At 40.0% G+C, this 25,462-nt stretch overlaps 1 protein-coding gene across 3 annotated transcripts in view; it reads left to right on the forward strand.

Annotated features, from left to right (window-relative positions):
- Nucleotides 1-25,462, forward strand: part of CORIN (corin, serine peptidase) — a 513,735-nt gene that overhangs the window by 329,234 nt on the left and 159,039 nt on the right. For all 3 annotated transcript variants that reach the window (XM_029588293.1, XM_029588313.1, XM_029588304.1), the window contains exons 15-16: nt 4,489-4,599; nt 6,608-6,737. In XM_029588293.1, coding sequence (XP_029444153.1) covers nt 4,489-4,599; nt 6,608-6,737 — 241 coding nt within the window. The remainder of the gene's footprint in view (nt 1-4,488; nt 4,600-6,607; nt 6,738-25,462) is intronic.

Raw genomic sequence — 25,462 nt, forward strand, 5'->3', positions numbered from 1 at the left:
CTGTCACTGTGCTCTGACTCCTCCCACTATCCATACACTTCCTCTTCAAAGGAGAGCTACATCTGTTCAAAGACCCTGCGCCTGCGCTGCTGTAGCTGTTTAGGAGGGTTAGGGTGGGTTAGGATGGCTGGAAGAGAAAGGGATGCAGAAGGGAAGGAAGGAAAGGGGGATAAGTTTAAATATCGCTACTTATCCAGCTAGATTAACCGGATAAATAGCTCCTCTGTGAAACACCAGTTCCTGCCCACCACTTAGCTGAGTAGCTAAGTGGTGGGCAGGTGGTGGGCAAATTTGTTTACCTCACGCGTCGTATTTCTTTCCAGATCATTTATAAATATATTGAAAAGTAAGGGTCCCAATACAGATCCCTGAGGCACTCCACTGCCCACTCCCTTCCAATGAGAAAATTGTCCATTTAATCCTACTCTCTGTTTCCTGTCTTTTAGCCAGTTTGCAATCCACGAAAGGACATCGCCACCTATCCCATGACTTTTTAATTTTCCTAGAAGCCTCTCATGAGGAACTTTGTCAAACGCCTTCTGAAAATCCAAATACACTACATCTACCGGTTCACATTTATCCACATGTTTATTAACTCCTTCAAAAAAAATGAAGCAGATGTTAGGCAAGACTTCCCTTGGGTAAATCCATGTTGACTGTGTTTCATTAAACCATGTCTTTCTCTATGCTCTACAATTTTGATCTTTAGAATAGTTTCCACTACTGGAGTGGAGAGGGGAAAGGGAAGGAAGGTTACTTAGGGGGAGTAGGGAAGTTCCCTCCTAGTCTGCTGGCGCAAGGCCCACGGATTTTGTAATAGGCATGCGCATGCTATAAAATTAGCAGGTCCATGTGCATGCGCCGGGAACCGCGCACACATGAACTCATGCGTGCATGTTATATAATCCACCCCACTCTATTTTTATTTTAGTGTTCCTATATATTTCTTATATATACCTTATAACATTTTTCCACCCTGTTAATATTATTATTGCTGTTGAACTGCTCCTCTTAGTTACCTATTATTCATGGCAGTTTTCCTTTGCCTCTCCTTGTTCCTTGCTTTGAAAATCATCCTGCCATCTCTGTACAGCACTGCATATATCTGGTATGCGCTATACAAATGATGATGATGATGAGAATAACCCACCAGACCAATTTTATATCTCTTTCTGGTGTCTTTCTCTCTCGGGCCATTCCCCTTCCTTGGAAATGTATTTTTTCCTCTCCTAGTCCCTGCCAAAATATATTTCTGATTTGCTGTATTGGTCCCTGTCTACATGTCTCTCCTCTCTCTCTCTTATTTTCACCCTCCTTATGTCTCTCACCTCTCAAGCAAGCAAGGCTTAACCAGGCATCCCCATCGCTTACCTGAGGTTCTGAAATCAGTGCACTCCCCAGCCATTCAGATATGATGGTCACGTCTTGCTGTGATATGTGTGATAAATGAGAATTATGAGGGCACAGTAGTGAATGAGGAAGGATGTTATTGCTTTCATACAGAAAAAGTGATCATCCATATGCTATGTCAACATTATAGATGGTAAAATGATCAGGTGATAAAACAATAGGAATGTGCATTCATTTGAAATGACATAGACATTGTCAGCAGCATTGTCTATGTTGTTTCTTGTTATATGTAAAATGAAACAATGGAAAAAAAATGTTGCGTTTTTCTTCTATTATAGTGCACGCTATTTCTAATAGTGCACACTCTTTCCGAAATGTAAAAAAACAAAAAAGGGAAAACATTAACGAGGATGAAAATCAGTCCCCAAATGACAACACAACATTTTTTTTGGCCTGCTCACCCCTTTAAACAGTTCATTTGGAAGCAGGTAGCTACTTCACCTTGATGTTCAAAGGTACAGACGCACCCTATCAAAGCACTGATTAGTAACTTCATTTCTAGCAATCTGTTGCTAGCAATCTGTCATTGATTGATATCCTCAGAAGAAAATATCCATGCAATTTACTCACACACAGTTAGATGAGCCCCAAAATCCAAGGTTCTTTTTGTGTATTCCTGGCAAGAGTCTTCCATATTGACTAATAAACTGTTTAAGTATGTTTTATTTATGATTTGTGTTGCCTTTTCATTGTTAAGATATGATTTTTATTTTTTATTGTATTTTTATTTCATGAACTGATTTTATGGCTGTGTTGTATTTTATACTTTTGGTTTGTATGTTGAGGTCAATATTCAAAGAGTTTGTCTAGCTAACGTTTGGACTTATCCAGACAAAACTTGATATTTTTATATTTTCCCCCACTCTCTCACCAAATTTTGTCTGGATAACTCATTTACCACACAAAATGTATCCATATTAAAAGAGCTGGATGTAGGCTGCAATATTCTTCCTTAATACCCTCTCTGAGGCAGAATGAAGGCCCCCACTTAGGCCAATCCCCTCCCCTCGAGTACAGCAGATCCCCCCTCTCCAAAGTGAAGGAAGCCTCCAAGTCCAGTGATGGAGGCATTTTGGGGACTTGGTTCAACTTTATTCAGCTAACTCAGATTGGAAAAATTACTGTTCTAAATTTAGGTGGATAAAATGTTTTTAAAAAACATAGCATTGCCAAGCAGTGCCCAATTTTCCCCCACCATAAAAAAAAAATTAGGGGCCAATCTCATAGAAACATAGAAATGACGGCAGAAGAAGACCAAACAGCCCATCCAGTCTGCCCAGCAGGCTTTCACACGTATTTTTCTCATACTTATCTGTTACTCTGACCGCTGAAGTCAGGGCCCTTATTGGTAACTTTTTTGTTCTAATTTCCTTCCACCCCTGCCCTTGATGTAGAGAGCAGTGCTGGAGCTGCATCAAAGTGAAGCCTAATTGGTTAGGGGTAGTAACTGCCTCAATAAGCAAGCTACTCCCATGCTTATTTGTTTACCCAGAACTATGCAATTTAGTCCTTGTTGGTTGTTGTCTGAATATAAATCCTGTTTTCTTCATTCCCCCTGCCATTGAACCAGTGAGCTGTGCTGTATATGTATTCAAAGTGAAGTATCAGGCTTGATTGATTTGGGGTAGTAACCGCCGCAACAGCAAGCTACTCCCATGCTTATTTGTTTACCCAGAACTATGCAATTCAGTCCTTGTTGATAGTTGTCTAAATGTAAATCTTCTTATCTTCATTCCCCCCTGCCATTGAAGCAGAGAGCTACTTGGATATGCATTGAAAGTGAAATATCAGGCTTATTTGGTTTGGGGTAGTAACCGCCACAACAAGCAAGCTACTCCCACGCTTATTTGTGAATGCAAATCCTTTTTCCCACATTTCCTCTTGCCGTTGAAGCAAAGAGCAACATTGGAGTCGCATTAACCATGTGTATGTTTATTGAATAAGGGTATTAATCACCAGGTAGTAGTCGTCATTCCCTCAAGCCACCCCCATGCCTCTTCTCTTCATTCACATCCTCAAGACTTTATCCTGTACCAAAAAAAAAAAGAAGTCCTGGGCCAAATCCCCACCCACATCTCCATGCTCAAATCTCCAAAAGCGCCCAGGAAGACCAGTGGGAGGAGAAGTGGTTCTTACCTCCTTCTGCTGGCCTCAGTGCTGCTGGCACTTAGTTTTAGTTTTATTTTGGGGGTAGGAAGGGGTATCTGGAGCAGCACAGTCTGCGACTGTATTAAAATTTAGGGAATAGGAGGAGGGAATTGATGCTATTGGCCAGCTAAAACATTTACAATATTAAAAAACCTGGTGAACTGCAAAGTTACACAGATAACTAAGTATATTCAGTGACACTTTTACCTTAATATGTGCTACTGAATATTTTTCTAAAGTTATATGGGTCACTTTATCCGGGCAACTTCACTCGCTGACTTACTGAATATTGGCATCACTCTGGGTGGCCTTGACAAGGCCATGAAAGCAGTTTAGAAATATCTTTTAAATAAAATAAACATACTAGAGAATATAAAAGTTATATGATGAATGGATCAGAATCATAGTGAAAACTCCCCCCTAAGATATTAGACTTCAGTTTCACCCTGAGAACACTTAGGGGTAGCATCTTGAGGTAGGAACTGGTTCCAGAGTTGGAAAATGCACAAAAATGAAAAGTTGCCTATTTTGTTCTGGTGATACAGAAAAAAGTTCAGGATTGTGAACAGAGAGGAGAAAGTGTAATAGAATGGTGGACTAGATGTGTGAGAGAGAGAATCAGTTCCATGGATATATTTGTAAGTAGTAGGAGTTTAGACATGGTAGGAAACTTAACTGGAATAGAGAGAACAGAACAGCAGAATTTCATTACGAACAATGCAGAAAACAGAGTGTGAAAGTATAGAATCAGGAGGATCAGCAAACAAACAGTAGTCAAGTTGAGAAAAGAAAACAGTGTGTAGTTCAAGGCAACAAGTATGAATTGTGATTGAAGAACAAATTCTTTAGAATTGTACGGCTGATATTAAAGTTTGTCTGATATCAGAATTTGCTTTTAAAATCTGTCTCTGTTTTTCTCTGTCCTGGCAGCATTGTGTAAAGATGATGAGCTTGAATGTGCCAATCATGACTGTGTGCTCCGTGATGAATGGTGCAATGGTCAGCTGGACTGCACGGATAGTTCAGATGAATGGAACTGTGGTAAGACTTCCCTTGGAACTAAAATACTCCTCACCTGCTGTAGTTTGAAGAATTGTGTGGCAAAACAGAGACTAAAATCTTAATTTATAGGTAACAAAAAAAATATATATATATATATATTCAGCCCTGGAGTCAATGAGCAGAGATCAGATCACTGGATAACATTCTTATGTGCAGCATCTAAGGATGCAGGGCTGAAGGGAACTTAAAGTATCTTTGGTGCTGTGGCTTAAAAGATACAACTTTTGTATCTGAATCACATATTCAGTTCTTGCTAAGAGTCCTGTTACCTATGAAGGTAATTTTCAAACAGCTGCGCAGACGTATATATATACGTGTATGCCAGTTCGAGGCCATTTTACAACATACGTGCATATGATATAACATCAGCTGCACGCATGTACATTTATGTGGAATTTTATATGCACACATGTGCCAACTCTACCACGTAAGTGGGGGGATTATATTAGATATGTACACCGACACAATTACCGGTTTCCCCAGTCCATTCCCAGTTTGCCCAGGTAAAGGATAGGACTTCCTAACCCCCCTAGTTAATATGCCTCCCTTTTACCCTTTTATCTCCAGCCCTTAAGAGCCCGCTCACTAGCCTTATTTTTTTTGTTTCATTACTTACGCGCCTTGTGTACGCAAATATTTATGTGCACATTTCATGTTACATATCCGGACCCATGTCCTGCCCGTGCCCTGCCCCTTTTTTGTTTATACCATTTGTGCGCGTACTCGGACGCTTCTTAAAATCTGAGATACTCGACATATCTGGGATGCACATGGCTATTAAAATTTGCCTTTAAGTGTGCTTTGCTCACTTGAGATGTGAGATTGAACCAATTTCAGTTGGTTTGCCTTTGCAGAATTCTACACATTTTCCTATTGTCTGCAAATGAAATTTGATGATGTTATTGGGCAAAATCCACTGCAGATCATCAGAAATCAGTTGTGGGGTTTTTTTTTGGGTTTTTTTAATGGATTTTTCCAGCTATCCATGCTGATTTTTTTTTTTTTTTTTGGCATATTTGCTCATTTTATGTATTTATTTTTAATTGGTTACCAAAACCACTAGCTCTTAAATATTAAGTACATGGGGAAAGAAATTTCAAACAAACAAAAAATCCCAACAGAGATACTTAATACATTAAAAATCTTATATCTTTATAAATGTAGGTCCATTATACACTCTCTCTTTAAATATCTCAGCACCAAAGGCAGAAACTTATAATCAGAGGTCCAGTCCTTGAAAATTGCTTTTTATATGCACTTAAAAATAACTTGATCAATAGATGAAATGACTTAGGTTAGCATGCGCATACATATGCACTTGTGTGGCTTTCTAAAAGTTAATAATGTCTTTTAAAAAGGTTTAGATAATTGAGTAGCAATCCATGGGATCATTCAAACCAAAAATTGACAAAGTTTCTGATGAAAAATCCATTATTGCTCTCGCTTATTGGAGATGGCTTGAACATCTCCCCCTCTTCTAGGTACAAACACTTGTTCCAAAATTTTGTAACAAAATTGTCCATGTCAAGTCCTGAAATGAATGTTGGAAATGATAGCATTGTGAGGTTAGCAGAGCAGTGAATTTCAGCATTTTGTTGCAGCTGCAAAGTTCTATGAGACTATACGAACCACTCTGTTCGTTTAGCCTACATAGAACAAATCGTACGGGCACTGAATTAAATAATGCCAGAGGTATTACAGTCGGTGCATGAACATAAAACTACCGTCTGACTGGTAGTTGAATGTGATCATACAAAGCCTGCATGGTAGTAGAGCACATTGAACAATGAGCATAATGTCAATGGCGCTTAGGTGATCACTGTCCCTCTACTTCGGTGTGTGCCAACATGAATTTAACTAATATACCTCAGTCAGTTGTTATGAACTAAGTGGAATAAAAAATAAATAGTGTCATTATTATGAAAGTCTTTATTTTTCAACAAATAAAAAGGAATATGAAAATGCATGTATTTCATCTTTTTTCCAGTGAGCCTGTCGAAAAGTGTGAGTTCCCCACCATTTCTGACGATACACAGGTCAGCTGCTGACTACCAAGTATGTGCTGATGAGTGGCAGGAGGAACTAAGTCAGCTGGTCTGCAGCCAAATGGGTTTAGGGTAAGGTCAGTAGTTTGTAGCCCTAATGTTTCTTTTACAGGTTTCATTTAATGTTTTACTTCTGATATTTTAGGTCAGAAATTGAATAAAACTTAATAGACAAAGGCAAGGCTGAAGGAGCAGCCTAATGGTTAGAGTAGCAGGGTACAAGCCAGGGAAGCCAGGGTTTGAATTGTGCTTCTCCCATGGATTCTCCTTGTGCCTTTGGGCAAGTCACTTCACACTCCATTGTCTCAGGTACTAATTTGATTATAAATTTACTTGGCCAGGGCAATAACTACAGTACCTGAATTGTAACTTGCCTTGAGCTCAGATTATTTCAAAATCAGGTAAAATCAGTGTGTGAAGTTATCTTTAAATGCTAGTTTTTGAAAAAAAGATTACTACATCTCATTGAGTTGTTTATCATCTTTTTTGTTCCGTAAGCTTTACAGAGAAGGAGCCCACTAATCTGTGGCCGCCCTGGTGATGGAGGAGACCCAATGAGAGGCTTTGGTGGATTTTTTTTTATAGGGGACAGGGCTAATTTTTATGCATTTTGGACCTACATGGGGAGTAAGGGCAGCCCCTTGCCCCTCACATCATCATGGCTTTTGCCCCCAGGGGTGGGGGTAGAAGCTGTTACTGAGCCTTGTTGCTACTTTAAACCAATGTAGCCCTGAGATCAGGGACCTCCACCACACGTTGACACTACTGGGAACATATGAAAAATTTCTTTGCAAAATTTTGCAATTCTCATTTGCATGGGTGGTAAAATTCCACACCTACAAGACCATTAATCCAGAGAAAAGCAAGTTTGCTTACTGTACTTACTGTAAATGATATTCACCGTAGATAGCAGAATGAATTAGCAATGCAATGTGGGGTGACATTATCTGGTAGCACCAAATGGATTCATCTCTCCTAGCTAGTAGAGCTTTTAGCTTTACTGAGCATATGTAGGAATACCACATAGGCGTTGCCTTGTGAACTCATCAGATGAGTTTAGAGCTAAATTTAGCTAAGTTGTTGACTCTTCATGGAGGCAGGAGGGTATTTAGCATGCTATCTATGGAAAACACCATTTACAGTAAGCACATTTGCTTTTTCCATCTATAACCAGAGCTGAATTAGACATGACACGTAGGGAGACCCAAACTAATGGTTTCAACGGAGTGTTTATTGAGTAAGCAAGCCGGATCCTACCATGGAGAGTGGACTACTGGATGAACAGGCTATGCAACACTGCTTGTCCAAATGTGTCCCTCCTTGAGAGATTATCCAGACAGCAATGGGACGTAAAGATGTGTACGGACAACCAAGTTACAGCTTTGCAAATGTCTGAGAGGTACCATTCACAGTTGAGCAATGGAAGAGATCGTAGCTCTGACTTGATGAGCTTTGACAGTCTATAATTTGTAAACCTGCGGCTATATAACAGTGCTGGATACAGTCCACTGTCCAGTTAGACAATGTATGTTTGGTGACTATGCTCAGTCTGTTAGAATCGTAAGATATGAACAGTTGCAAACGCTGGTGATGCAGCTGAATTCTTCTCTTGTACAAGGCTCTTTTGCAATCTAGAATATGAAGTACTTTCTCTCCTTCATGTGCTTGTAAGCCTTGAGAAGAAAGTAGGAAGTATGATGGGCCTGATTATTATAGAAAGCTGATATGACAAAAGTAGAAAGTTTGTGTGCGTGCAGAGAACAACCCTATTCTGAAAGAATTGCATATTATGATGGATAGTGAACTAATGCCTGAAGTTCGCTGAAATTGCCGCTATAAGAAATACTACATTCCATGGCAAAAACTTAAGAGAAGGACAGCTTCAGCAACTGAAACAGAATAACATTCTGATCCCATGGCACCAGAGATTTAACTTGAAATAAGCCTTTCATAAATCTTGATACAAACAGAAGAGTTCATATGGGTTTAATATCATCTTGAATATTGTAAGCCACTATGGTGCTGAGAAAGATGATGACGGCAGAAAAGGACACAATTGGCCATCTGGTCTCCCCAGCAAGCTTACATCCTAAATGAATCACAGACTGTTAGGGTCTGGCCAATGTAGATTTAGATTACTTGTTTGAGTTGTGTGATGGTTAATTGGTTAAGGGTAATATGTGTTGCATCGGTAAGTCCCCCCGATTATTTGAATACCTATACTTCCTCCTGTGCTGTTTGATTTACAGTTTGCACTAGCACATTTCCCCAATGTTTGCTTGTTTTCCCAGATTATCCCCTCCCTTTTTTTTTTTTAATTTCCCAGACTATAGTTTATGTTTTGTTTTATTTCTGCTGTCATATTTTTTACTATGTGAAAGATCTTGCCTCTGTCTTGCCTCCTTTCCTTATTTCACTTCACTCGCCTCTAGGAATCCGCAGTGTTTATCATCTTGCCTCTAGGGATCTACAGTGTTTATCCCATGCCCTTTTGAATTCCTTCACTGTCCTGGTCCTCACTAAATCCTCTGGTAGGGCGCTTCATGTGTCCACCACCCTTCTCTGTGTAGAAATATTTCCTGACATTCAATATGAAACATCCTCCTTGGAGCTTCATTTCATGACCTCTAGTTCTCTTTATTTCTTTCCAACAGAAGAGCTTTGTAATTAAAGTTGCATAATTTATGCTTTTTAAGACGCTGAAGGTCTGTATAATATCTTCCCTACTCCTCCTCCTCTCCTCCAGGTTATACATATTTAGCACTTTCAACTACTCCTTGTAAGACTTTTGGTGGAGATCCCCCCACCATACTGGTTGCCTCTCAGGACAGCCTCCATCCTATCTCTGTCCCCCTTTGAGATATGGTCTCCAGAACTGTACATAGTACTGTAGGAGAGACTTCACGAAGGACCTGTACAAGGGAATTATCACCTCCTTCTTCTTACTGGATATTCCTCTTTCTATGAAGTCCAGCATTCTTCTGGTCTTGGCTATCACTTTGTCACTTTGATTTTTCATCTTCAGATCGCTAGACACTATTACCCCAGGTCTATCTCTTACTCCATGCAAGATGTATTCTTACTGAGGATATGACATCACCTGATTCAGAAAAAGACAGCAAGTAGGTTAGGAAATGTTTGGGTTCACATTTATTTATTTTTTATTTATTTAATTCTTTTATATTCCAACCTTCATGACTTGTGTCATATCAAATCGGTTTACATGGAACTTGAGGGTTAACATTTTTTAACAACCAATAAACAAGAGGTCATTCATAAGAGGCAAAGTTACATATAACAAGGAGAAGCAAAAACTTGGGAACTGAAGAAAGAAAAGTGAGAGAGATAACCATTGTGAGTATAAGGGGGCTTGGCTACATATATAGCAAGGTGAGCTTAAAATTGCGAATTTTCTGATTTGGATTGATTATGGGAAAGCTTGGCGGAATAGCCAGGTTTTGAGTTTTTTCCGAAATGTTTGTAGGCAGGGTTCCAGTCTGAGGTCCGGTGGGATATTATTCCAAATGGTAGGACCTGCTATCAAGAATGCTTGTTCTTTGGTGACGGCATGGCATGTGGCTTTGGTTGAGGGGACTTGAAGAGATCCTTTATATATTTCTCGGATGGGTCTGGATGAGGTGTGGAGTCTGAGGGGGGATCTGAAGGTCCAGCAGGAGTTGTTTGTGGATAGTTTTGTGGATTATGGCGAGGGACTTGTGTAAGATTCTATAGTTTATTGGTAGCCAATGTAGGTTCCGAAAGACAGGAGTGATGTGATCTCTGCGGTGAGTATTGACTCTAGCTGCTGCGTTCTAGAGCATCTGTAGTGGTTTTGTGTGGAGAGGGGAAGCCCCAGAAGAAGTGTGTTACAGTAATCGATCTTGGCAAAGAGCGTGGCTTGGAGGACTGACCTGAAATCATGGAAGTAAAGGAGGGGTTTGAGCCTTTTTAGGACTTGCAGTTTGTAGAAACAGTCCTTTATCATGTTGTTAATGGATTTCTTTAAATTTAAATGATTGTCAAGGATTACTCCGAGGTCTCTTACAGGTGTAATTTGGGTTGTGAGGGGGGACTGAAGCGAGGAGTCGGTGTGGTCAGAGGAGATAATAAGTTCAGTCTTGGAAGCGTTTAGGACCAGGTTCAGACTGTTAAGGAGGTGGTTGATATATTCTGGGAAAATTGTCTCCAATCTAAGTGTTTTTGAGAGGGACTCTTTTATGGGGATCAGAATCTGTACATCGTCTGCGTAGAGATAATGTGTTAATTTTAGGTTGATTAGCAGCTGACATAGGGGGAGGAGGTAGATGTTAAAGAGGGTGGGAGATAAGGAGGATCCTTGGGGAACTCCTACCGATGATTTGATGCTGGGTGATTCTTTGTTGTTGATTTTGACTTTGAAGCTTCGGTTGTTTAGGAAGGAATTGAACTATCTGTGTACAGATCCAGATATACCGATATCTGAGAGGCGGTTTAACAGCGTGGAGTGGTTCACCGTATCGAATGCTGCCGAGATGTCAAGTAGAACTAGGAGGAATGCCTGACCTTTTTCCAGGCCTAAGATGATGTGATCCGTGAGGGAAAGGAGGAGGGTTTCTGTGCTGTAAGATTTGCAGAACCCGTATTGAGATGGGTAGAGAATTTTGTGTTCATCAAGATAATCCGAGAATTGGGTGTTGACCAGTTTCTCAGTGATTTTAGCAACAAAAGGTAGGTTGGAAATAGGGCGGAAATTGGAGAGATCCTGTGTGTCAAGGTTGGGTTTCTTCAGCAGGGGTTTGAGGGAAGCGGATTTTAGTGAGTCTGGATATATTCCATGAGATAAAGAGCAATTTATGATGTCTGCCAGAGGACTGGAGATGGTGTCTGGGATACGAAGAAGAAGTTTTGTGGGTATGTGGTCTGATGGGTGGCTGGATGGTTTCAGTCTCTTTAGAAGGGATTCGATCTCCTTGGCTGAGGTGGGTCCAAGGAATAATGTTGACACCATATGGATAAACCATAGGCTCTTCTAGTTGATGGCTTCCTGGCAGATACTATTATCTTTTCAATCTCTGCAGAAAGAGGGGTCTGTGATCGCTGAGTGTTCAACATTCAAGTCTTCAGGTTGAGAAATGGGAGATTTGGATGGAAAATACTTCCTTCCTCTTGAGTTAATAAGATTGAATTAGTCCTCCAGATGAATAGGACTGCTGGAAAGCTGTACAAGATATGCAAACCAAATCTGCATGGGCCATGGTGGAGCTATGAGGATTAGTCAAGTCCAGTCCTTTAGTACTTTTTCCCAGTTCTGGTTATCAGTGGAAAAGTGTACATGAGATTTGCATTCCAATTGAGCAGGAAAGCATCCTGAACTAACCTGAATTTGCTGGGTAGAACTTAACAAAAGTTTTCCAGCATTCTATTTTGTTCTGAAATGAATAGGTTGATTGTTGGAAGACCCCATAAGTTAAATAGTGTGTCAGCTGTTGATTGTTGCAGAGACTACTTGTGTGGCTGGAAGACTCTACTGAGATGATCTGCTAGCATGTTGAAGATCCCTGGAAGACAAGTGGCTTATAAGAAAGTTTGATACTTGCATGGCCATTCCCATGTCTATATTACTTCTTGGCAGAGAGTCTATGACCGTGTGCTTCCCTGTTTGTTCACATAAAACATGGTCACTTGATTGTTGGTTTGAATTAGAATGTTCTTCCCTTGGAGAAGATGTTTAAATGTCTATAGTGCATATCTGATTGCTCTTGGTTCTAACACATTGATCCAAATATGTCTTTCATCAAGAGACTAAGTTCCTTGGGTTTGAAAATGTTGGTGTTAGCGCCCAAACATTTTGTGGAGATGTCGGGCACTAAGGTAGCTTGATGAGGGAGTCCGTGGAATGGAGCTTCTTTCTGCAGAGCATGGGAATGTAGCCACCAGTGTAATTCCCATTTCATGTTGAAACTTGTACTTTCACTGTCAAGGATTGAATTAGCTGGTCCCATTAACAGCATACACCCCAGTGCAGGTGACTAATATGGAGGTGGGTTAGTGAAACTATATGAATGGATGCTGCCATATGACCTAAAAAAACCCCAAAAAAACCCAGGACCTTTTCTGCCTGACAAGTGCTATGATTTTAATAGCTTATGAATGAGTAATCTCTTGGTATTTTCCCGTTCTGATAGAAAAAAAAGCTCTCTCAAGCATTGATTCTATCCATGCCCCAATAAATGTTAGTTTCTGGGTCAGGACTAGATTTGACTTCTCAAAATTGACCATAAATCCCAACTTCTACAGAATCTGAATTGATTTCTGCAGAGATACTAATATACTCTCTTGGGAGTTGGCCTTGACTAGCCAATCGCCCAAGTTTGGGAAGATTTGGACTCTCTGATATCATAAGTGTGCTGATACTATAGCCAGGCATTTAGTGAAGACTCTTGGAGCTGCTGACAGTCTGAAGAGGAATTCATCTTGAAGTGAAGATAATGCCAGTAAGTAGGATGGATGGGTATGTGGGCATATACATCCTTCAGATCGAGAGCACACATCATTCCTCCTCTGGATATAGGGAAGAATCATGTTGAGGGTATTAATTTTGAATTTCTCTGAGACGATGCTTGTTCAGGTTTCTTATATCCAGAATGGATCTCAGTCTCCCTGATTTTTTGGGGATGATTAAGTATCAGTCAGGAACCAGTTCTGTTGCTCGATGCTGAAGAAGTGATTCCACTTCCAGATGGAGTTGTATCAAGTGAGACATCTCTGGATTGAAGGCCGATCAATAAAGAAGACATGGGAGCCAGAAGAAACACAAATGGTATCTAGATTCCATGGCCTTTGGTTATCTTGCACCATTCCTCCAGGAAGGCCTGATCTTCATCCCTATTGGAAAGAGTGATTGGTGAATATGTGGAGTGATCAAAAACTATTCCCAGGTTTGGGCTGGGCTTGTTGTGTTTTAGTTTGACAGTGCTTATGGGCTGAAAGTTGTTGTTGCTGAGCAAGAATTGGTGGGAGCCAGTATCTTTGAAAAGGCAGAAGGGGGGTCTTTGGTATTATGGTCTCTTAAAAGTGTAGAAAGAGAGTCTTGAAGAAGATGGTTGTTCATCTCAGATAGGAATTCCACTGGGGGCTTGGGGAAAGGGAGGGTTGGTTTAGAGATCAGAGTAGCTTTGCTCTGTGTTCTGGTCATTCCTGCATCACTCTCTCCCCTCTGGTTCCCAGTATGCTGCTTCCTGATAACCAGCATATTCAGTTAACTGGCACCACCTATTCCCCAGGCATGCCAGATAATGGAGCTTTTACTATATCCAGATATTTTCTGAGGAGTAACACAGGCGTACTAGAATAAGATGTACTATAGTTCAAAGCTTAGGTATCAATAGAGTTTTAGTATGTGAGGATAAATCTGTCTGTAATTTATGCTGTTTGTCTTTTCTTGTCATAAATCTAAAACTCCTCATAGATAACACAAAGTAGGCAGTCCTTTATTGAAAATATCAAATGTATATATCATGTTCTAATTGACTGATGTTTCTAAGATCCGGTTGTACTACTGGAGGCCTCACAATTGCATAAACACAGAGTACAGACTAATCCCCATCATGATAGATAAAAAAGAGACACAGATGGTATTATACATAAAAAGAAAAAAAAGGTGGGTGAAATTTGGACAGTAATAAAGAATCACATCTGTGTGTACTTATTAGAAGTAAATGTAGGAAGTGATCAAGAAGCTGTTTCCTGCAGGACTGCCCATATTTTGATGGAAAGGCAGCTATTTTTCAGAAGTGCTTATTAGCATTCATTAAGCACATTCTGGCAAGTAGATCATGGTGCGATAATTGTTTAATAAGCTCAAAAGAGACTGTGAGAAATGAGGCATGCACTACACAAAGTCTGAGGGCAAGACCTCAGAGTCTAGTTAGATCTGTCAGTCATACTGAGAGTATTTCCATATGTTTCTACTAAAAATTAGACTGGCCAGAAATTCATTTTTACTTGTTTCTCAGCCATCCACATACAGCACTTGGCTAACAAAACAACATTTAAGAAGGTACTGTATGTGAATCTGAGCCAGATCATTGTCTGTACAGAAGCTGAAAGACAGGAGAGACATTGATTCAGGAGGAAATGCCACCATGTAGACCAGGGGTGGCCAGCTCTGTTCCTCGGAATCCACAAACAGGCCAGGTTTTCAGGAAATCACAATGAATATGCATAAGATATATTTGCATACAATGGAGGCAATACATGCAAATCTACCTCATGCATGTTCATTGTGTATATCCTAAAAACCTAGCATGTTTGTGGCTCTTGAGGACCGAAGTTGGCCACCCCGGATCGAGACACTTACTTGCCTCCCAAGCATAGAATTCCGAGTGGGACGAACTGATTGGGTTTAAGAGCAGAAGCAAATAAAATTGGTTTTATAATTACATGGAAATGGGTTTAATATATATAAACCTTCAAAATTCAATGGCAATACCCCTCAATTTACAATACCCCAAAAATAATTTTGAACATATGAGGGAAACTGTAAGATACAGTAATAGATTATTAATTGATTCTTAAAATCCCGGGAGTCGGTATCAGAGTATTCAGTGCTTCAATCTCCTGGGCTCTTGCCCTCAAAGGGCTACAACCCCTCTCATTTACTTGCACTTTTTTAATGTCATTTACTTCTTCCTGTTCATTATTTTTACTTTTATATCATGTGAAATCTACTCTAAAGATTACCCTTTTAAAATACCCTTCAGTGAATGCTTAATGTTCTAAAACAGCTTATCTCATTTTTACTACTTGATATCTTGAAACAACTTATCTCATTTTATTACTGCTGCTGTCGCCGTCTATATTGCTGTTTCTTATTCTTGCCTGCCCAACATTGACAATGTTTCGGTGTGAAACTCACGGCTGCTTCAGGGGACTTAGCATTGTTCCTACAATAAAAAGCACTCTAATCACCTTTCCTCATTAATTTTAAAGAAAACCTTTTTAAACATGCCACTCACAACGGACTTACGTTATAGCTGATCCCAGCTTAATCCAGCAGCTCACACAAGTAAAAAGATGGCGCCCAAACGCTTTCGTTCACCTTTACTGGAAGTCAGGTACTTATACATTTGTCAGGGATGTCAGACCAGCCAATCAGCACAAACCTACATATATACACGGACCAGTCTACTTCTTTGTTAAGCCCCGCAGGAGAGACCGTATCTAATTTAAAAATCCATCTCTGCTCACGTTGTAGAAGCCTCAAATTTATATTTCCTCCCCGTTCATCCTGTTCAACAACTTCCAAAATTGTACAGAACAGACTCTCAAATGAGTGGACTTGTTCCATGCAATGTTGAACTAATGGCGCTTTTATCTTATTTCGTTTGAGCGCGCTTTTGTGTTCAATCAGGTGCGTTTTCAATTGCCTCGTTGTCTTCTCTATGTACAAAAGTCCACAAGGACACCATATTACATAAACTACATTCTTTGACATGCAGGACGATTTTACAATTGGCTTGTATTTTTTCAATTTACATATTGATATTGGAATGTGCTTGCGGGCACATAACACAGGATTCACATGAGAAATGACCCACTTCTCCAGATCTCTCTGTTCTTTCTTTGAAGAATGAATGCATGACTTGATCTTTTATATTAGTGCCTCTTTTAAATACTATTAAAGGTTGTTCCTTAAACACTGTGTGGACTTGCAGCACATTCCAATGTTTCCTGATACTTTGGACCACTTCATTGACTCCTGTGGAGAACGGCAAAACACATGTTAACTTACTTGATTGCTCTTTCTGCTTCGGTGTTAACAGCAGTTCTCTGTGGTTCCATCTAGCTCGTTTACTTGCCTTTCTTACCACGTTCTCTGGATACCCTCTCTCAATAAATTTCTGGTCCATTTCTCTAGCTCTCAATTTGTATTCAGCTACCGTGGAGCACAATTTTCTTAGGCGTAAAAATTGGCCAAAGGGAATACTGTTCCTTAGGTTAAATGGATGACAACTCTTATAATTCAATACAGTATTTCTTTCGGTTGGTTTTTGGTAAATGGTAAAAAAGAATTTATTTGCTATTATTGAGATATGAATATCTAAAAATGAAACCGATGATTACCCAGGTAGAGAGTCCATCAAGCTAGGTGGAGAGAACATTGTACCAATCTCAGCTTTGGGTGAGTTTCCTCTCTCTGAAGGTCATCAAATCTTCACAAGAGACCACTTTTCTGTTCGTATGTCTCACGTTGAATGTCAAAGTGGCCCCTAACCCCCTACACTAATACCTAAACCTCACCTCGAGTTACGAGGTGGGCCTCCCATAGGGATATAAATACCTATCTAGGGAGAGGGCATTATGGCTAGGTTCTCTCTCTCTCCCCTTCCCCCCCCCCCCCAGACGGCTAGGCTGGTGCTCCGGGAGCTTCAACCTACTAAAACAGGCCTTTCAGGAGACATCGCAAAATGCACTAACACCTTACCACCCTGTAACACAAGCTATCACACAGCTTAATGCTACTGAAAAAGGTGTAGCTAAAATCAGCATTAACTCCGTGCAATAGGACTTCACAAACTGGTAAACCCAGCCCACTCCCACCCCTAACTCCTCCTCTTTTTCAGATTCGCATCGCACCATCGCATGCGATAAGCCCTTAACGCATGCGAAAATGCCTTAGCGCATTTTGATAAATGACCCCCCCTAAATATGAAATAAAAAAGATATTAACCTGCAAACTCTAAATATTTATTTAGTATTAGCCCTCACTCTTCAAAAGTTACCTTTAACTTTCTGGTTGTGAGTCTCTAAAATATCAAAGGCATTAACACAAACAGCCTTTTCTTGCAGATACCAAAAGTCTAACAAGAGACAGAAAAAGCAAAGGGATTTTGGAAAATAAAAATGAGAAGACATGTTAAGCATCTTCAAGGAGCATAAAACAATGACATAATTTACAAAGCTAGCTACTTTTAGAGTGGTAATATGAACAAAGCAGCAAACATAACGGTCAATATGAAATACATTAGGACTGAATTAATTTGGCCTAATAGAACAGTAAATATAAGTATACCAAAATAGTTTGCCTGGCTGTTATTTGACTTGGTTGCAAGGAGTCACACAATGCAAAAAAATGTAAAATGATAGATAGTAGTGCTTGTACTAGCGCATAGAATAATCACCAGAAACTAGAAGGAAATGGATGGTTTTATGATTCTGTGGATGGCTCTCACAGTCCATGTTGTAGCCTTAGAGAAAAATCAATGTGTATCAGCTACCATGTTTTTCCCACGCAGGATAGCCTCGCCCCCCCCCCCCCCCCCTCACTGACATCATCTCAGGGCACCACTAAAAATGCGAGTGAGACACTGGTGGCATTTTAAATCATCTTGCCTCCCATCTGACTATTACCTCCTGCCTCTGTTGCCATCTGAAGCTGTTTGCTTTCCAGCACCTGCAGACCACCTTCAAGCCAGCTCAACCCCAGATCAGCCACCATGATTTTCCCATGCGGGATAGCCCCACCCCCTCACTGACATCATCTTAGGGTGACTAAAAATGTGAGTGAGACGCTGGAGGTGCCGTGTGCCAAAGGGGTGCGTTTAAGAGTCCTGCCCCTTAGTGCACCCCTTTGTGCTCTCATCTAGGCACTGTCACCTTTATAAATAAGATCTAATAAGGAAGTCTTCTGCTGCTGGTCTTAAGATCTTGAACATGGCTGGTAATAAGATTGAGACAATTTTGAATTGTGGCAGATATGGGGACTGTTGATTGATTAGTTGTATAAAAAGACACAGGACTTGGCCCTATATTTTTCCTTCGATTCATTCTCATTTAGTAATGTCAGACTTTCTTTCTTTGCTCTTACTGAATGTACAGTCCATATCAAAGAAAATTCCAGATATTAATGATTTATTAGAGGAATGTGATTGTAGAGTATGGAGGCAAGGAACACACTTGAGACAGCTTTCATCGCAGGCAGGAAGAGAAGGGAAGGGGTGAGCCCTCACGAGGCTCTTCCTTTTATTGTACATTCATACAAAGGCAGATGATGTGTCATTACATGATTGGTTACTTTCCCATAGCAACAGACGAGTCCCTACACTATTGGCTTTGGCTCAGGGGTGTGCACGGATCATTTCATTGGCTGCTGAATTCTATACCTCCTGACTTTGTCCTGCCTCTGACTAGGGAACACCCAGCCCCTCCCCCAGGAATTCAGGGCTAAGCACAAGCCAGAGAAATACATGATAGTCAGGTATCCTTTCCTAGGCAGAGAGGCTTAAGCACAAGTGATGCTTTTATTCAGGCAAATGTCAGGGAGAAGGGAAGTTAGTGTTTAAACTCTAATGAAATGGCTTGCTGGCAAGCGCATATTTCCCACATCTCACCCTTTCTGTTTTTGTTTAGGTAGCTCAATAAAGCTTTAGACCCTTACTGAAATCTGTTATGTCTTGGTATGGGCTGGAAATAGGGGAAGGGGGATTATGGAGAGAAGAAAGCTAATTCGACGTGGTGTGCCAGCTGCCGATGAGCTCCTGAATCTCCATATCACCCAGAGCTGGTGCAGGTGGTGTGCCAACGCTGCAGGGCTCATGATTCCCTATTAGGCATCTTACAAGACATCTTTGTATCCGGGCTGAGAGCAAGGTTTCAATATGGATATGAGGGTTGGGTATGCACTGAATACAGCATCACAGGCAGATAATTAAGACAATTACAGTAATTATAATAGAAATCACCCTTTTGAGACCAGAAATATCAGGGAGCCAGGACCATAGCCAGTCCCATGGAGAAGTTGGTATTCTGTCTGAAAGTGGTGCATCAGCAACCATGGTTTCTATCTGCTCTATGGTATGTGTGAGGTTTGCTTTATAGTCTGATATATACACACAGCAATGAGATCCAATTAATGCACAAACACCACCCTTTAAGCTAAAATGGTTTCTAAGGTATAGCTGTTCTGTAATGCTACTTCTCTAATCTGAGAGACTTCTGTTGTGAGTAGTTTTAATGCATGGACTGTCTGATTAAATATGGCAGCCGTCCGGTTAGCTAGGACGTGTAAGTCTCTGTAATTCATATCTGTCCCCATTGGGGGAAACAGGCTTCTAGCTATCTGAGTTTCTGTATACTTTCCTATGGGATTATTTATCGCCTCCCTTTTGTTACGGAGCCTTGCTTTGGGTAAATTTTTGACTGCATAGTATGAGGGGAGGATGGAGCCTAAAGTGCATCTGTCTCTCCATCTTGGGGAAATGTACATATATGCTCTACGCCCACATAACATCCATATGTTTCCTAACAGATTAGTGGACATGTCATTGGTTATCATTTGGGCTATATAACTACAAAAGGTAAATCCTTCATCCCCTCTATACTTTCTGTACCTGCTTGGGTCTCCCACTGCACATCCTGAAATCTGCCAATTGCATACATATGTGGTATAATTATGTAAGTGTTCAGTGATTAATACAAAAGTTCAGTTACAATATGGACATTTCCCACCTGAATTCCCTTCCCATCCCCTGTATCATAGTCCCAACAAAGAGCGGCAGTCTCTTGAATACGGCTACCAATGGGTAGTATGGTATTATTAACTGGAGAGTTAATGAAAACACCTCTCTGTAAAGGATAATTAGTCCATACGGTAAGGTTAAATGGTACAGCATGCATCAGACGTTCTCCGCAGGCATGGGTTGGCACGTGTGTGCAGATCCAACAGTCTGTTCGATTCAACAGGTGTGAAAAGTTCTGTGCAGAGGATGTACATGTTGTTCTGTCAGAGTCCTTGTTCTGAAATCGCCATAGCTGGAGAAATAAGGCAAAGGATGAGGGTACAGAACACAATTGTTAATGAGTTGGCATTCAGGCAAGAAAAAGCAGCTAATAAGTTCTCTGGAGTTTTCTCAAGGCCTTGCTGTTCTAAAGAGTTGTGCAGATTGGTTGGATAGGGCCTTGATCTGTCCCCAGGTCATGTGGTGCTGCTTTTTGCAAGGAGTCCGGTCTCTGTCCTTCTGAGGGCTGTGGAGGCTCAGGGAGAAGTTGGGGATCGGGTCCTGTAGACCTGGACACCTTTCCATCTTTCCACGGCTTGATACCTGTGGAAGCAAGCAGAGAAACATATCCTCGTCCCTTTGATAAGGGGACAGGACCGTACCAGACATTAAATATTCTATACAAAACTGATGGCTGTGGGTGACTAACCCTAGTCCTATAATGATTACTCATGGCTGTGGTCTTAAATTTGAAATGTTTGGATGATTTAAAGTAATTTAAAACAATACTTTGTTCTTGTTCAGCCAGTCCTTCTTAGGGGGAAATCCCTCCTTTTTCTTTTTGTTTGGTCCAGAGCTCTTAAGGGTATGATTGCTCTCTCCACAATGGCTTGCCCTGTAGTGTTGTAGGGGATGCCAAATAAGTATTTAATGTTCAATTATTGACAAAATTCATGCAAAGGAATGGCTGCAGTAAATAGAGCCATTATCAGTTTTCAGGACAGAGGGTAGCCCCATTATCAAGAAAGTTTTTATGCAGTGATCAATTTTCATTCAGTAAAATAGCAATAAGTGTAAATTAATCATTTAAAGGAAAAGTCATTTGCAGTAATCACAAATGACAAGTATATTAGACATTACATTAAACATATGTTACACAAGACTGACACATATTCATATGTCCTGCAAATATTCATTTACACAAAACTGACACATTCATCCATTCTGCAAATATTCATTCATAGTCTTCTTGGCATCAAGACAGACAAAAGATAACACATAATTTAAGCTAAAAATCTTATCAAAAAGTTATCAAAAACAAAATTAGATCAAGGATCAAAAGTCAAAAGGCGTTAGAAAAATGTTAAAATAAACTGCAAAGTGTTCACCTTCACATCTCCTCATGGCAGGAAGGCTGTAAATCTGGAAAATATTAAAAACTGGCATACAGCAAAAATTTACTAAGGTAAGGATAAAAGTGAGCTTCTTACTTTTTTAACCTTGAAGAAATCAATTCTATTATTCAATTTAATAAAATCAATTTGGATTTGCAAGAATAGGCTTGGGAGGGATTGCTTTATATGTAGCAACCTCTGTCAGTAAAAATTATAAGGTTCAGAATTCTGTAAAAATTTGTGAAAAAGAAAATAAAACTGAAGTGTCCTCAATACAGAAGGTCTGTAGGTCTGAAAAATAAAAACTATTATACAACAGAATTATTAAAACAATAATATAATATAACTGGTAGAATAGCATAGCGCCTCCTAGTGGAGACACCATCATTACTTTATAGATTGCAACTATTGTTCCAGGTTGCAATCAATAATACTCTGAGCTTAAATTCAATGTGGAGTATCAGAATAGAATTTCTTCATATAATTATTAGAATAGGAAATTAAACACGCTGTTTGCTCTGCTCTGTCTGCTGCACGCTAAAGTGACTGTAACTACTATTAATCTGTCTGAGTTATAACATATATAAACTAGAGAGAGAAACTGCAGTACTAAGTCCAGTTTTTTTTCTTTTCAAAAGTTCTCCCTCCCTCCCCCATGAGTGGCAAGCAAGAGTTACAGTAAAGGGGGGGAGGAGCAGTGTTTCTCAAAAGAAAAGAACTGCACCCAAGGAGTTAATCCTTCAGTCAATAGGAACTTAAAGATAGCATTGTTTAACAATTGATAACATCGACCATAGACAATGGCTGGCGAGGATTTGCTGATTCCATGCAGACAGATACTATTTTTCTCCTGTAGGGCAAATTACAATAAAAGTAGAAGTTCTGTGCACTGGCAATTCAAGCTATAAACTTAAATCTCAGAGAAATGGAGTCATTTTAAATGTGAGCCAAATAAACTTTGCAAAAGGGAAACTTTCACATGTAATTTATACAGTATATTCAAATTTCAGTACAGTTTTAACATAAGGTTCTCCATTCACTTTGTGGGGGAAAATACTCTCAAAGTATGCAGATTTTTTGTAACTGAATTCAAAGACTAATAGAAACCATTTTTTTCCAAATCAGTACTGTTTGTTAAGAGAAACCATTTTTTTTTTCATAGTGATATTTTCTTTGCTTGTAACGCAGGAGTCTAATGAAATCCTTTTTTTCATATTGATATTTTCTTTGCTTGTAACGCAGGAGTGTAGCTGCTTGGCCCAAGATCTTATACGCTGATTTCTTTGAAGACCTGGGGGCATAGTCACTGCTCATGGCACTCAACTCTATTGCTGCCACACCTAGTTCTTTGTTTCTTTCTGTAATGGGAAAGGCTTGAATCCCTTTCAATAATTCCTCTCTTGTGAGATTTCCATGTTCTAGATGAAATCCCATGCTGACCACGGCACATAAATTGTTACCGGGAGCAGTGGTTTGAGATGGTAATTTACCTGGACAAATTGGTGATGCAGAATTAATGACTGTCTCAGGCAATGGCAAATGGGGGTACAGGGAGTGGTTGGTGGGGGAAGGGGGTTGCAGGCAAGATGGAGGAAGGCTAGTTTTTCTGACCTCAGTGTTTTCAGTTTCCTGGGGCCTTTTCTCTGAGGTGGACGCAGAGGAAGCCACAGGAGCCATGTGAGTGTGTGTCCCCAGATGTTCTATTTCATTTTCTGTCCCCCTTTGTTCATGGTTCTTTTCTGTGATGGGGAAGGCTTGAAGTCCTTCAAGCCTTCCTTCTAATAATTCTTCTTCTGTAAAGTTTTCTTTCTGCTGAAATTCAATGCTAATCGCCCCACCCAGGCCAGGTTGTGGCTCTATTGTTCTCAAGGGTTGCTTTTCTAAAGAAATGGGGAAGGTGTGAATGGGCTTGGGTGTGGGTATGGAGAGCTGATACAAAGAATTTGCTGTCTCTGAGGGAGACTGAGCATAAGATGGGGGAAGGGTATTCTGATTGAGTTTGCCTGCTTCTAAAAGCACATGGTTTGAAACTGCTGTCTTTAAACTTTTTTTTTCTATGTGTTCGATGGCCTCTGTGCATTTTTGCCAGATTAATCTTTGCTTTATGGGAGCTCTGGGAGCCGTATGAAGACAATTGCCGATTGAAATCCATTCCTGGGTATTTAGAGTTCCCGCCTCCATGGAATACCAAGGGCAACGGCAAGCTATTTCACTTATTAATTTTTCTAAGTCCCCCAGGCTGACTTGTGCTATTTTTCTTCTGGTGATGAAATAATGATTATTGATGATTTGCTGCAGCTCCCTGGCATGTAGCCTCTGCTGTACAGTCAAATCATTGCCCATGCTCACGAGTGTGGGGAACAAACTTGCTGAGAAATACTTTAAAAATTACTAAGAAGTACTTTTTTTTTTTTTGTTTTTTTTTAAATATTACGATTGCAAATCTGTTGAACGGTACGTACCTTGGCTATGACCAGCCGAAATAAGCATGGAGTTTATCATCACTGTCGGGCTCACCAGATGTAGAGTATGGAGGCAAGGAACACACTTGAGACAGCTTTCATCGCAGGCAGGAAGAGAAGGGAAGGGGTGAGCCCTCACGAGGCTCTTCCTTTTATTGTACATTCATACAAAGGCAGATGATGTGTCATTACATGATTGGCTACTTTCCCATAGCAACAGACGAGTCCCTACACTATTGGCTTTGGCTCAGGGGGTGTGCACGGATCATTTCATTGGCTGCTGAATTCTATACCTCCTGACTTTGTCCTGCCTCTGACTAGGGAACACCCAGCCCCTCCCCCAGGAATTCAGGGCTAAGCACAAGCCAGAGAAATACATGATAGTCAGGTATCCTTTCCTAGGCAGAGAGGCTTAAGCACAAGTGATGCTTTTATTCAGGCAAATGTCAGGGAGAAGGGAAGTTAGTGTTTAAACTCTGATGAAATGGCTTGCTGGCAAGCGCATATTTCCCACATGTGATCCAGCAATTTGTTGCATAACAAACTTTGTTAAAGAGTACTGACCTAGGTTTAATTAATCAGTTATCTTAACAGGGATATGATATAGTTTTTTTTACCAAGAGCCAAACAAAAAAGAGGTGGTTTTAATGGTTATAACCAAAATAGAGCTAAAACTGAGTAAATTTCATGTAGAGATCGCAACTCCCTTTGAAATAGGACTTTTAAAAATAATTTTCAATTATATTTAGTTTACTGTCCTCCAGATCTTTTGAATTATAATTGTTCATCATTAGTTGAATTTCTAACTATTAATAAAGTGATAGATATTCCTGCTGTGGTTCTGGGTGACTTCAGTTTACATGCAAGTCTTTTAACGACACTTTAGCAGCCATTGGCCTAGAACAGATCGTTGATAAACCAACCCATAAAGCTTTTCATAGGTTGGACTTAATTTTTTATATATTATATATATATTTTATATATTATATTATATATATTATATTATATATATTTATATTTTATATATTTATATATTATATATATATCACCCACCCCTGACCTGCTAGCCTGTTCCCTAGTCTGATCTTAATTTGATACATACATCAGTATCAATTAAAAAGGCTCAAGATTGTCATCTTAGAAATAATAAGATTGAGTTTGAATTTTGTAAACCAATTAGTTTTGTTAACTTAATAGATCAATTGCCCGAGGCTTTAAGAAAGTTGAACTTAGCTAATATCAATAAGGCAGTGGGCTCCTGGTTTGATATAGTACAAGCACTTGCTGATAATCTTAGTCCAGTTATTAGAAAACAGGTGAATCTTACTAAGAAGCTTAATGATCCTTGGTATTCCAAGGATTTAAAAGAGTTAAAAAGGGTTTTGAGAGCAAAAGAATGGGCGTGGCGTAAAAAACCTTCAACACAAACCCTTTCAGTATACAGAGTGCTCTCTAAATATAGA

This window comes from Rhinatrema bivittatum, chromosome 1, assembly GCF_901001135.1.
Source record: "Rhinatrema bivittatum chromosome 1, aRhiBiv1.1, whole genome shotgun sequence".
Classification (NCBI taxonomy): domain Eukaryota; kingdom Metazoa; phylum Chordata; class Amphibia; order Gymnophiona; family Rhinatrematidae; genus Rhinatrema; species Rhinatrema bivittatum.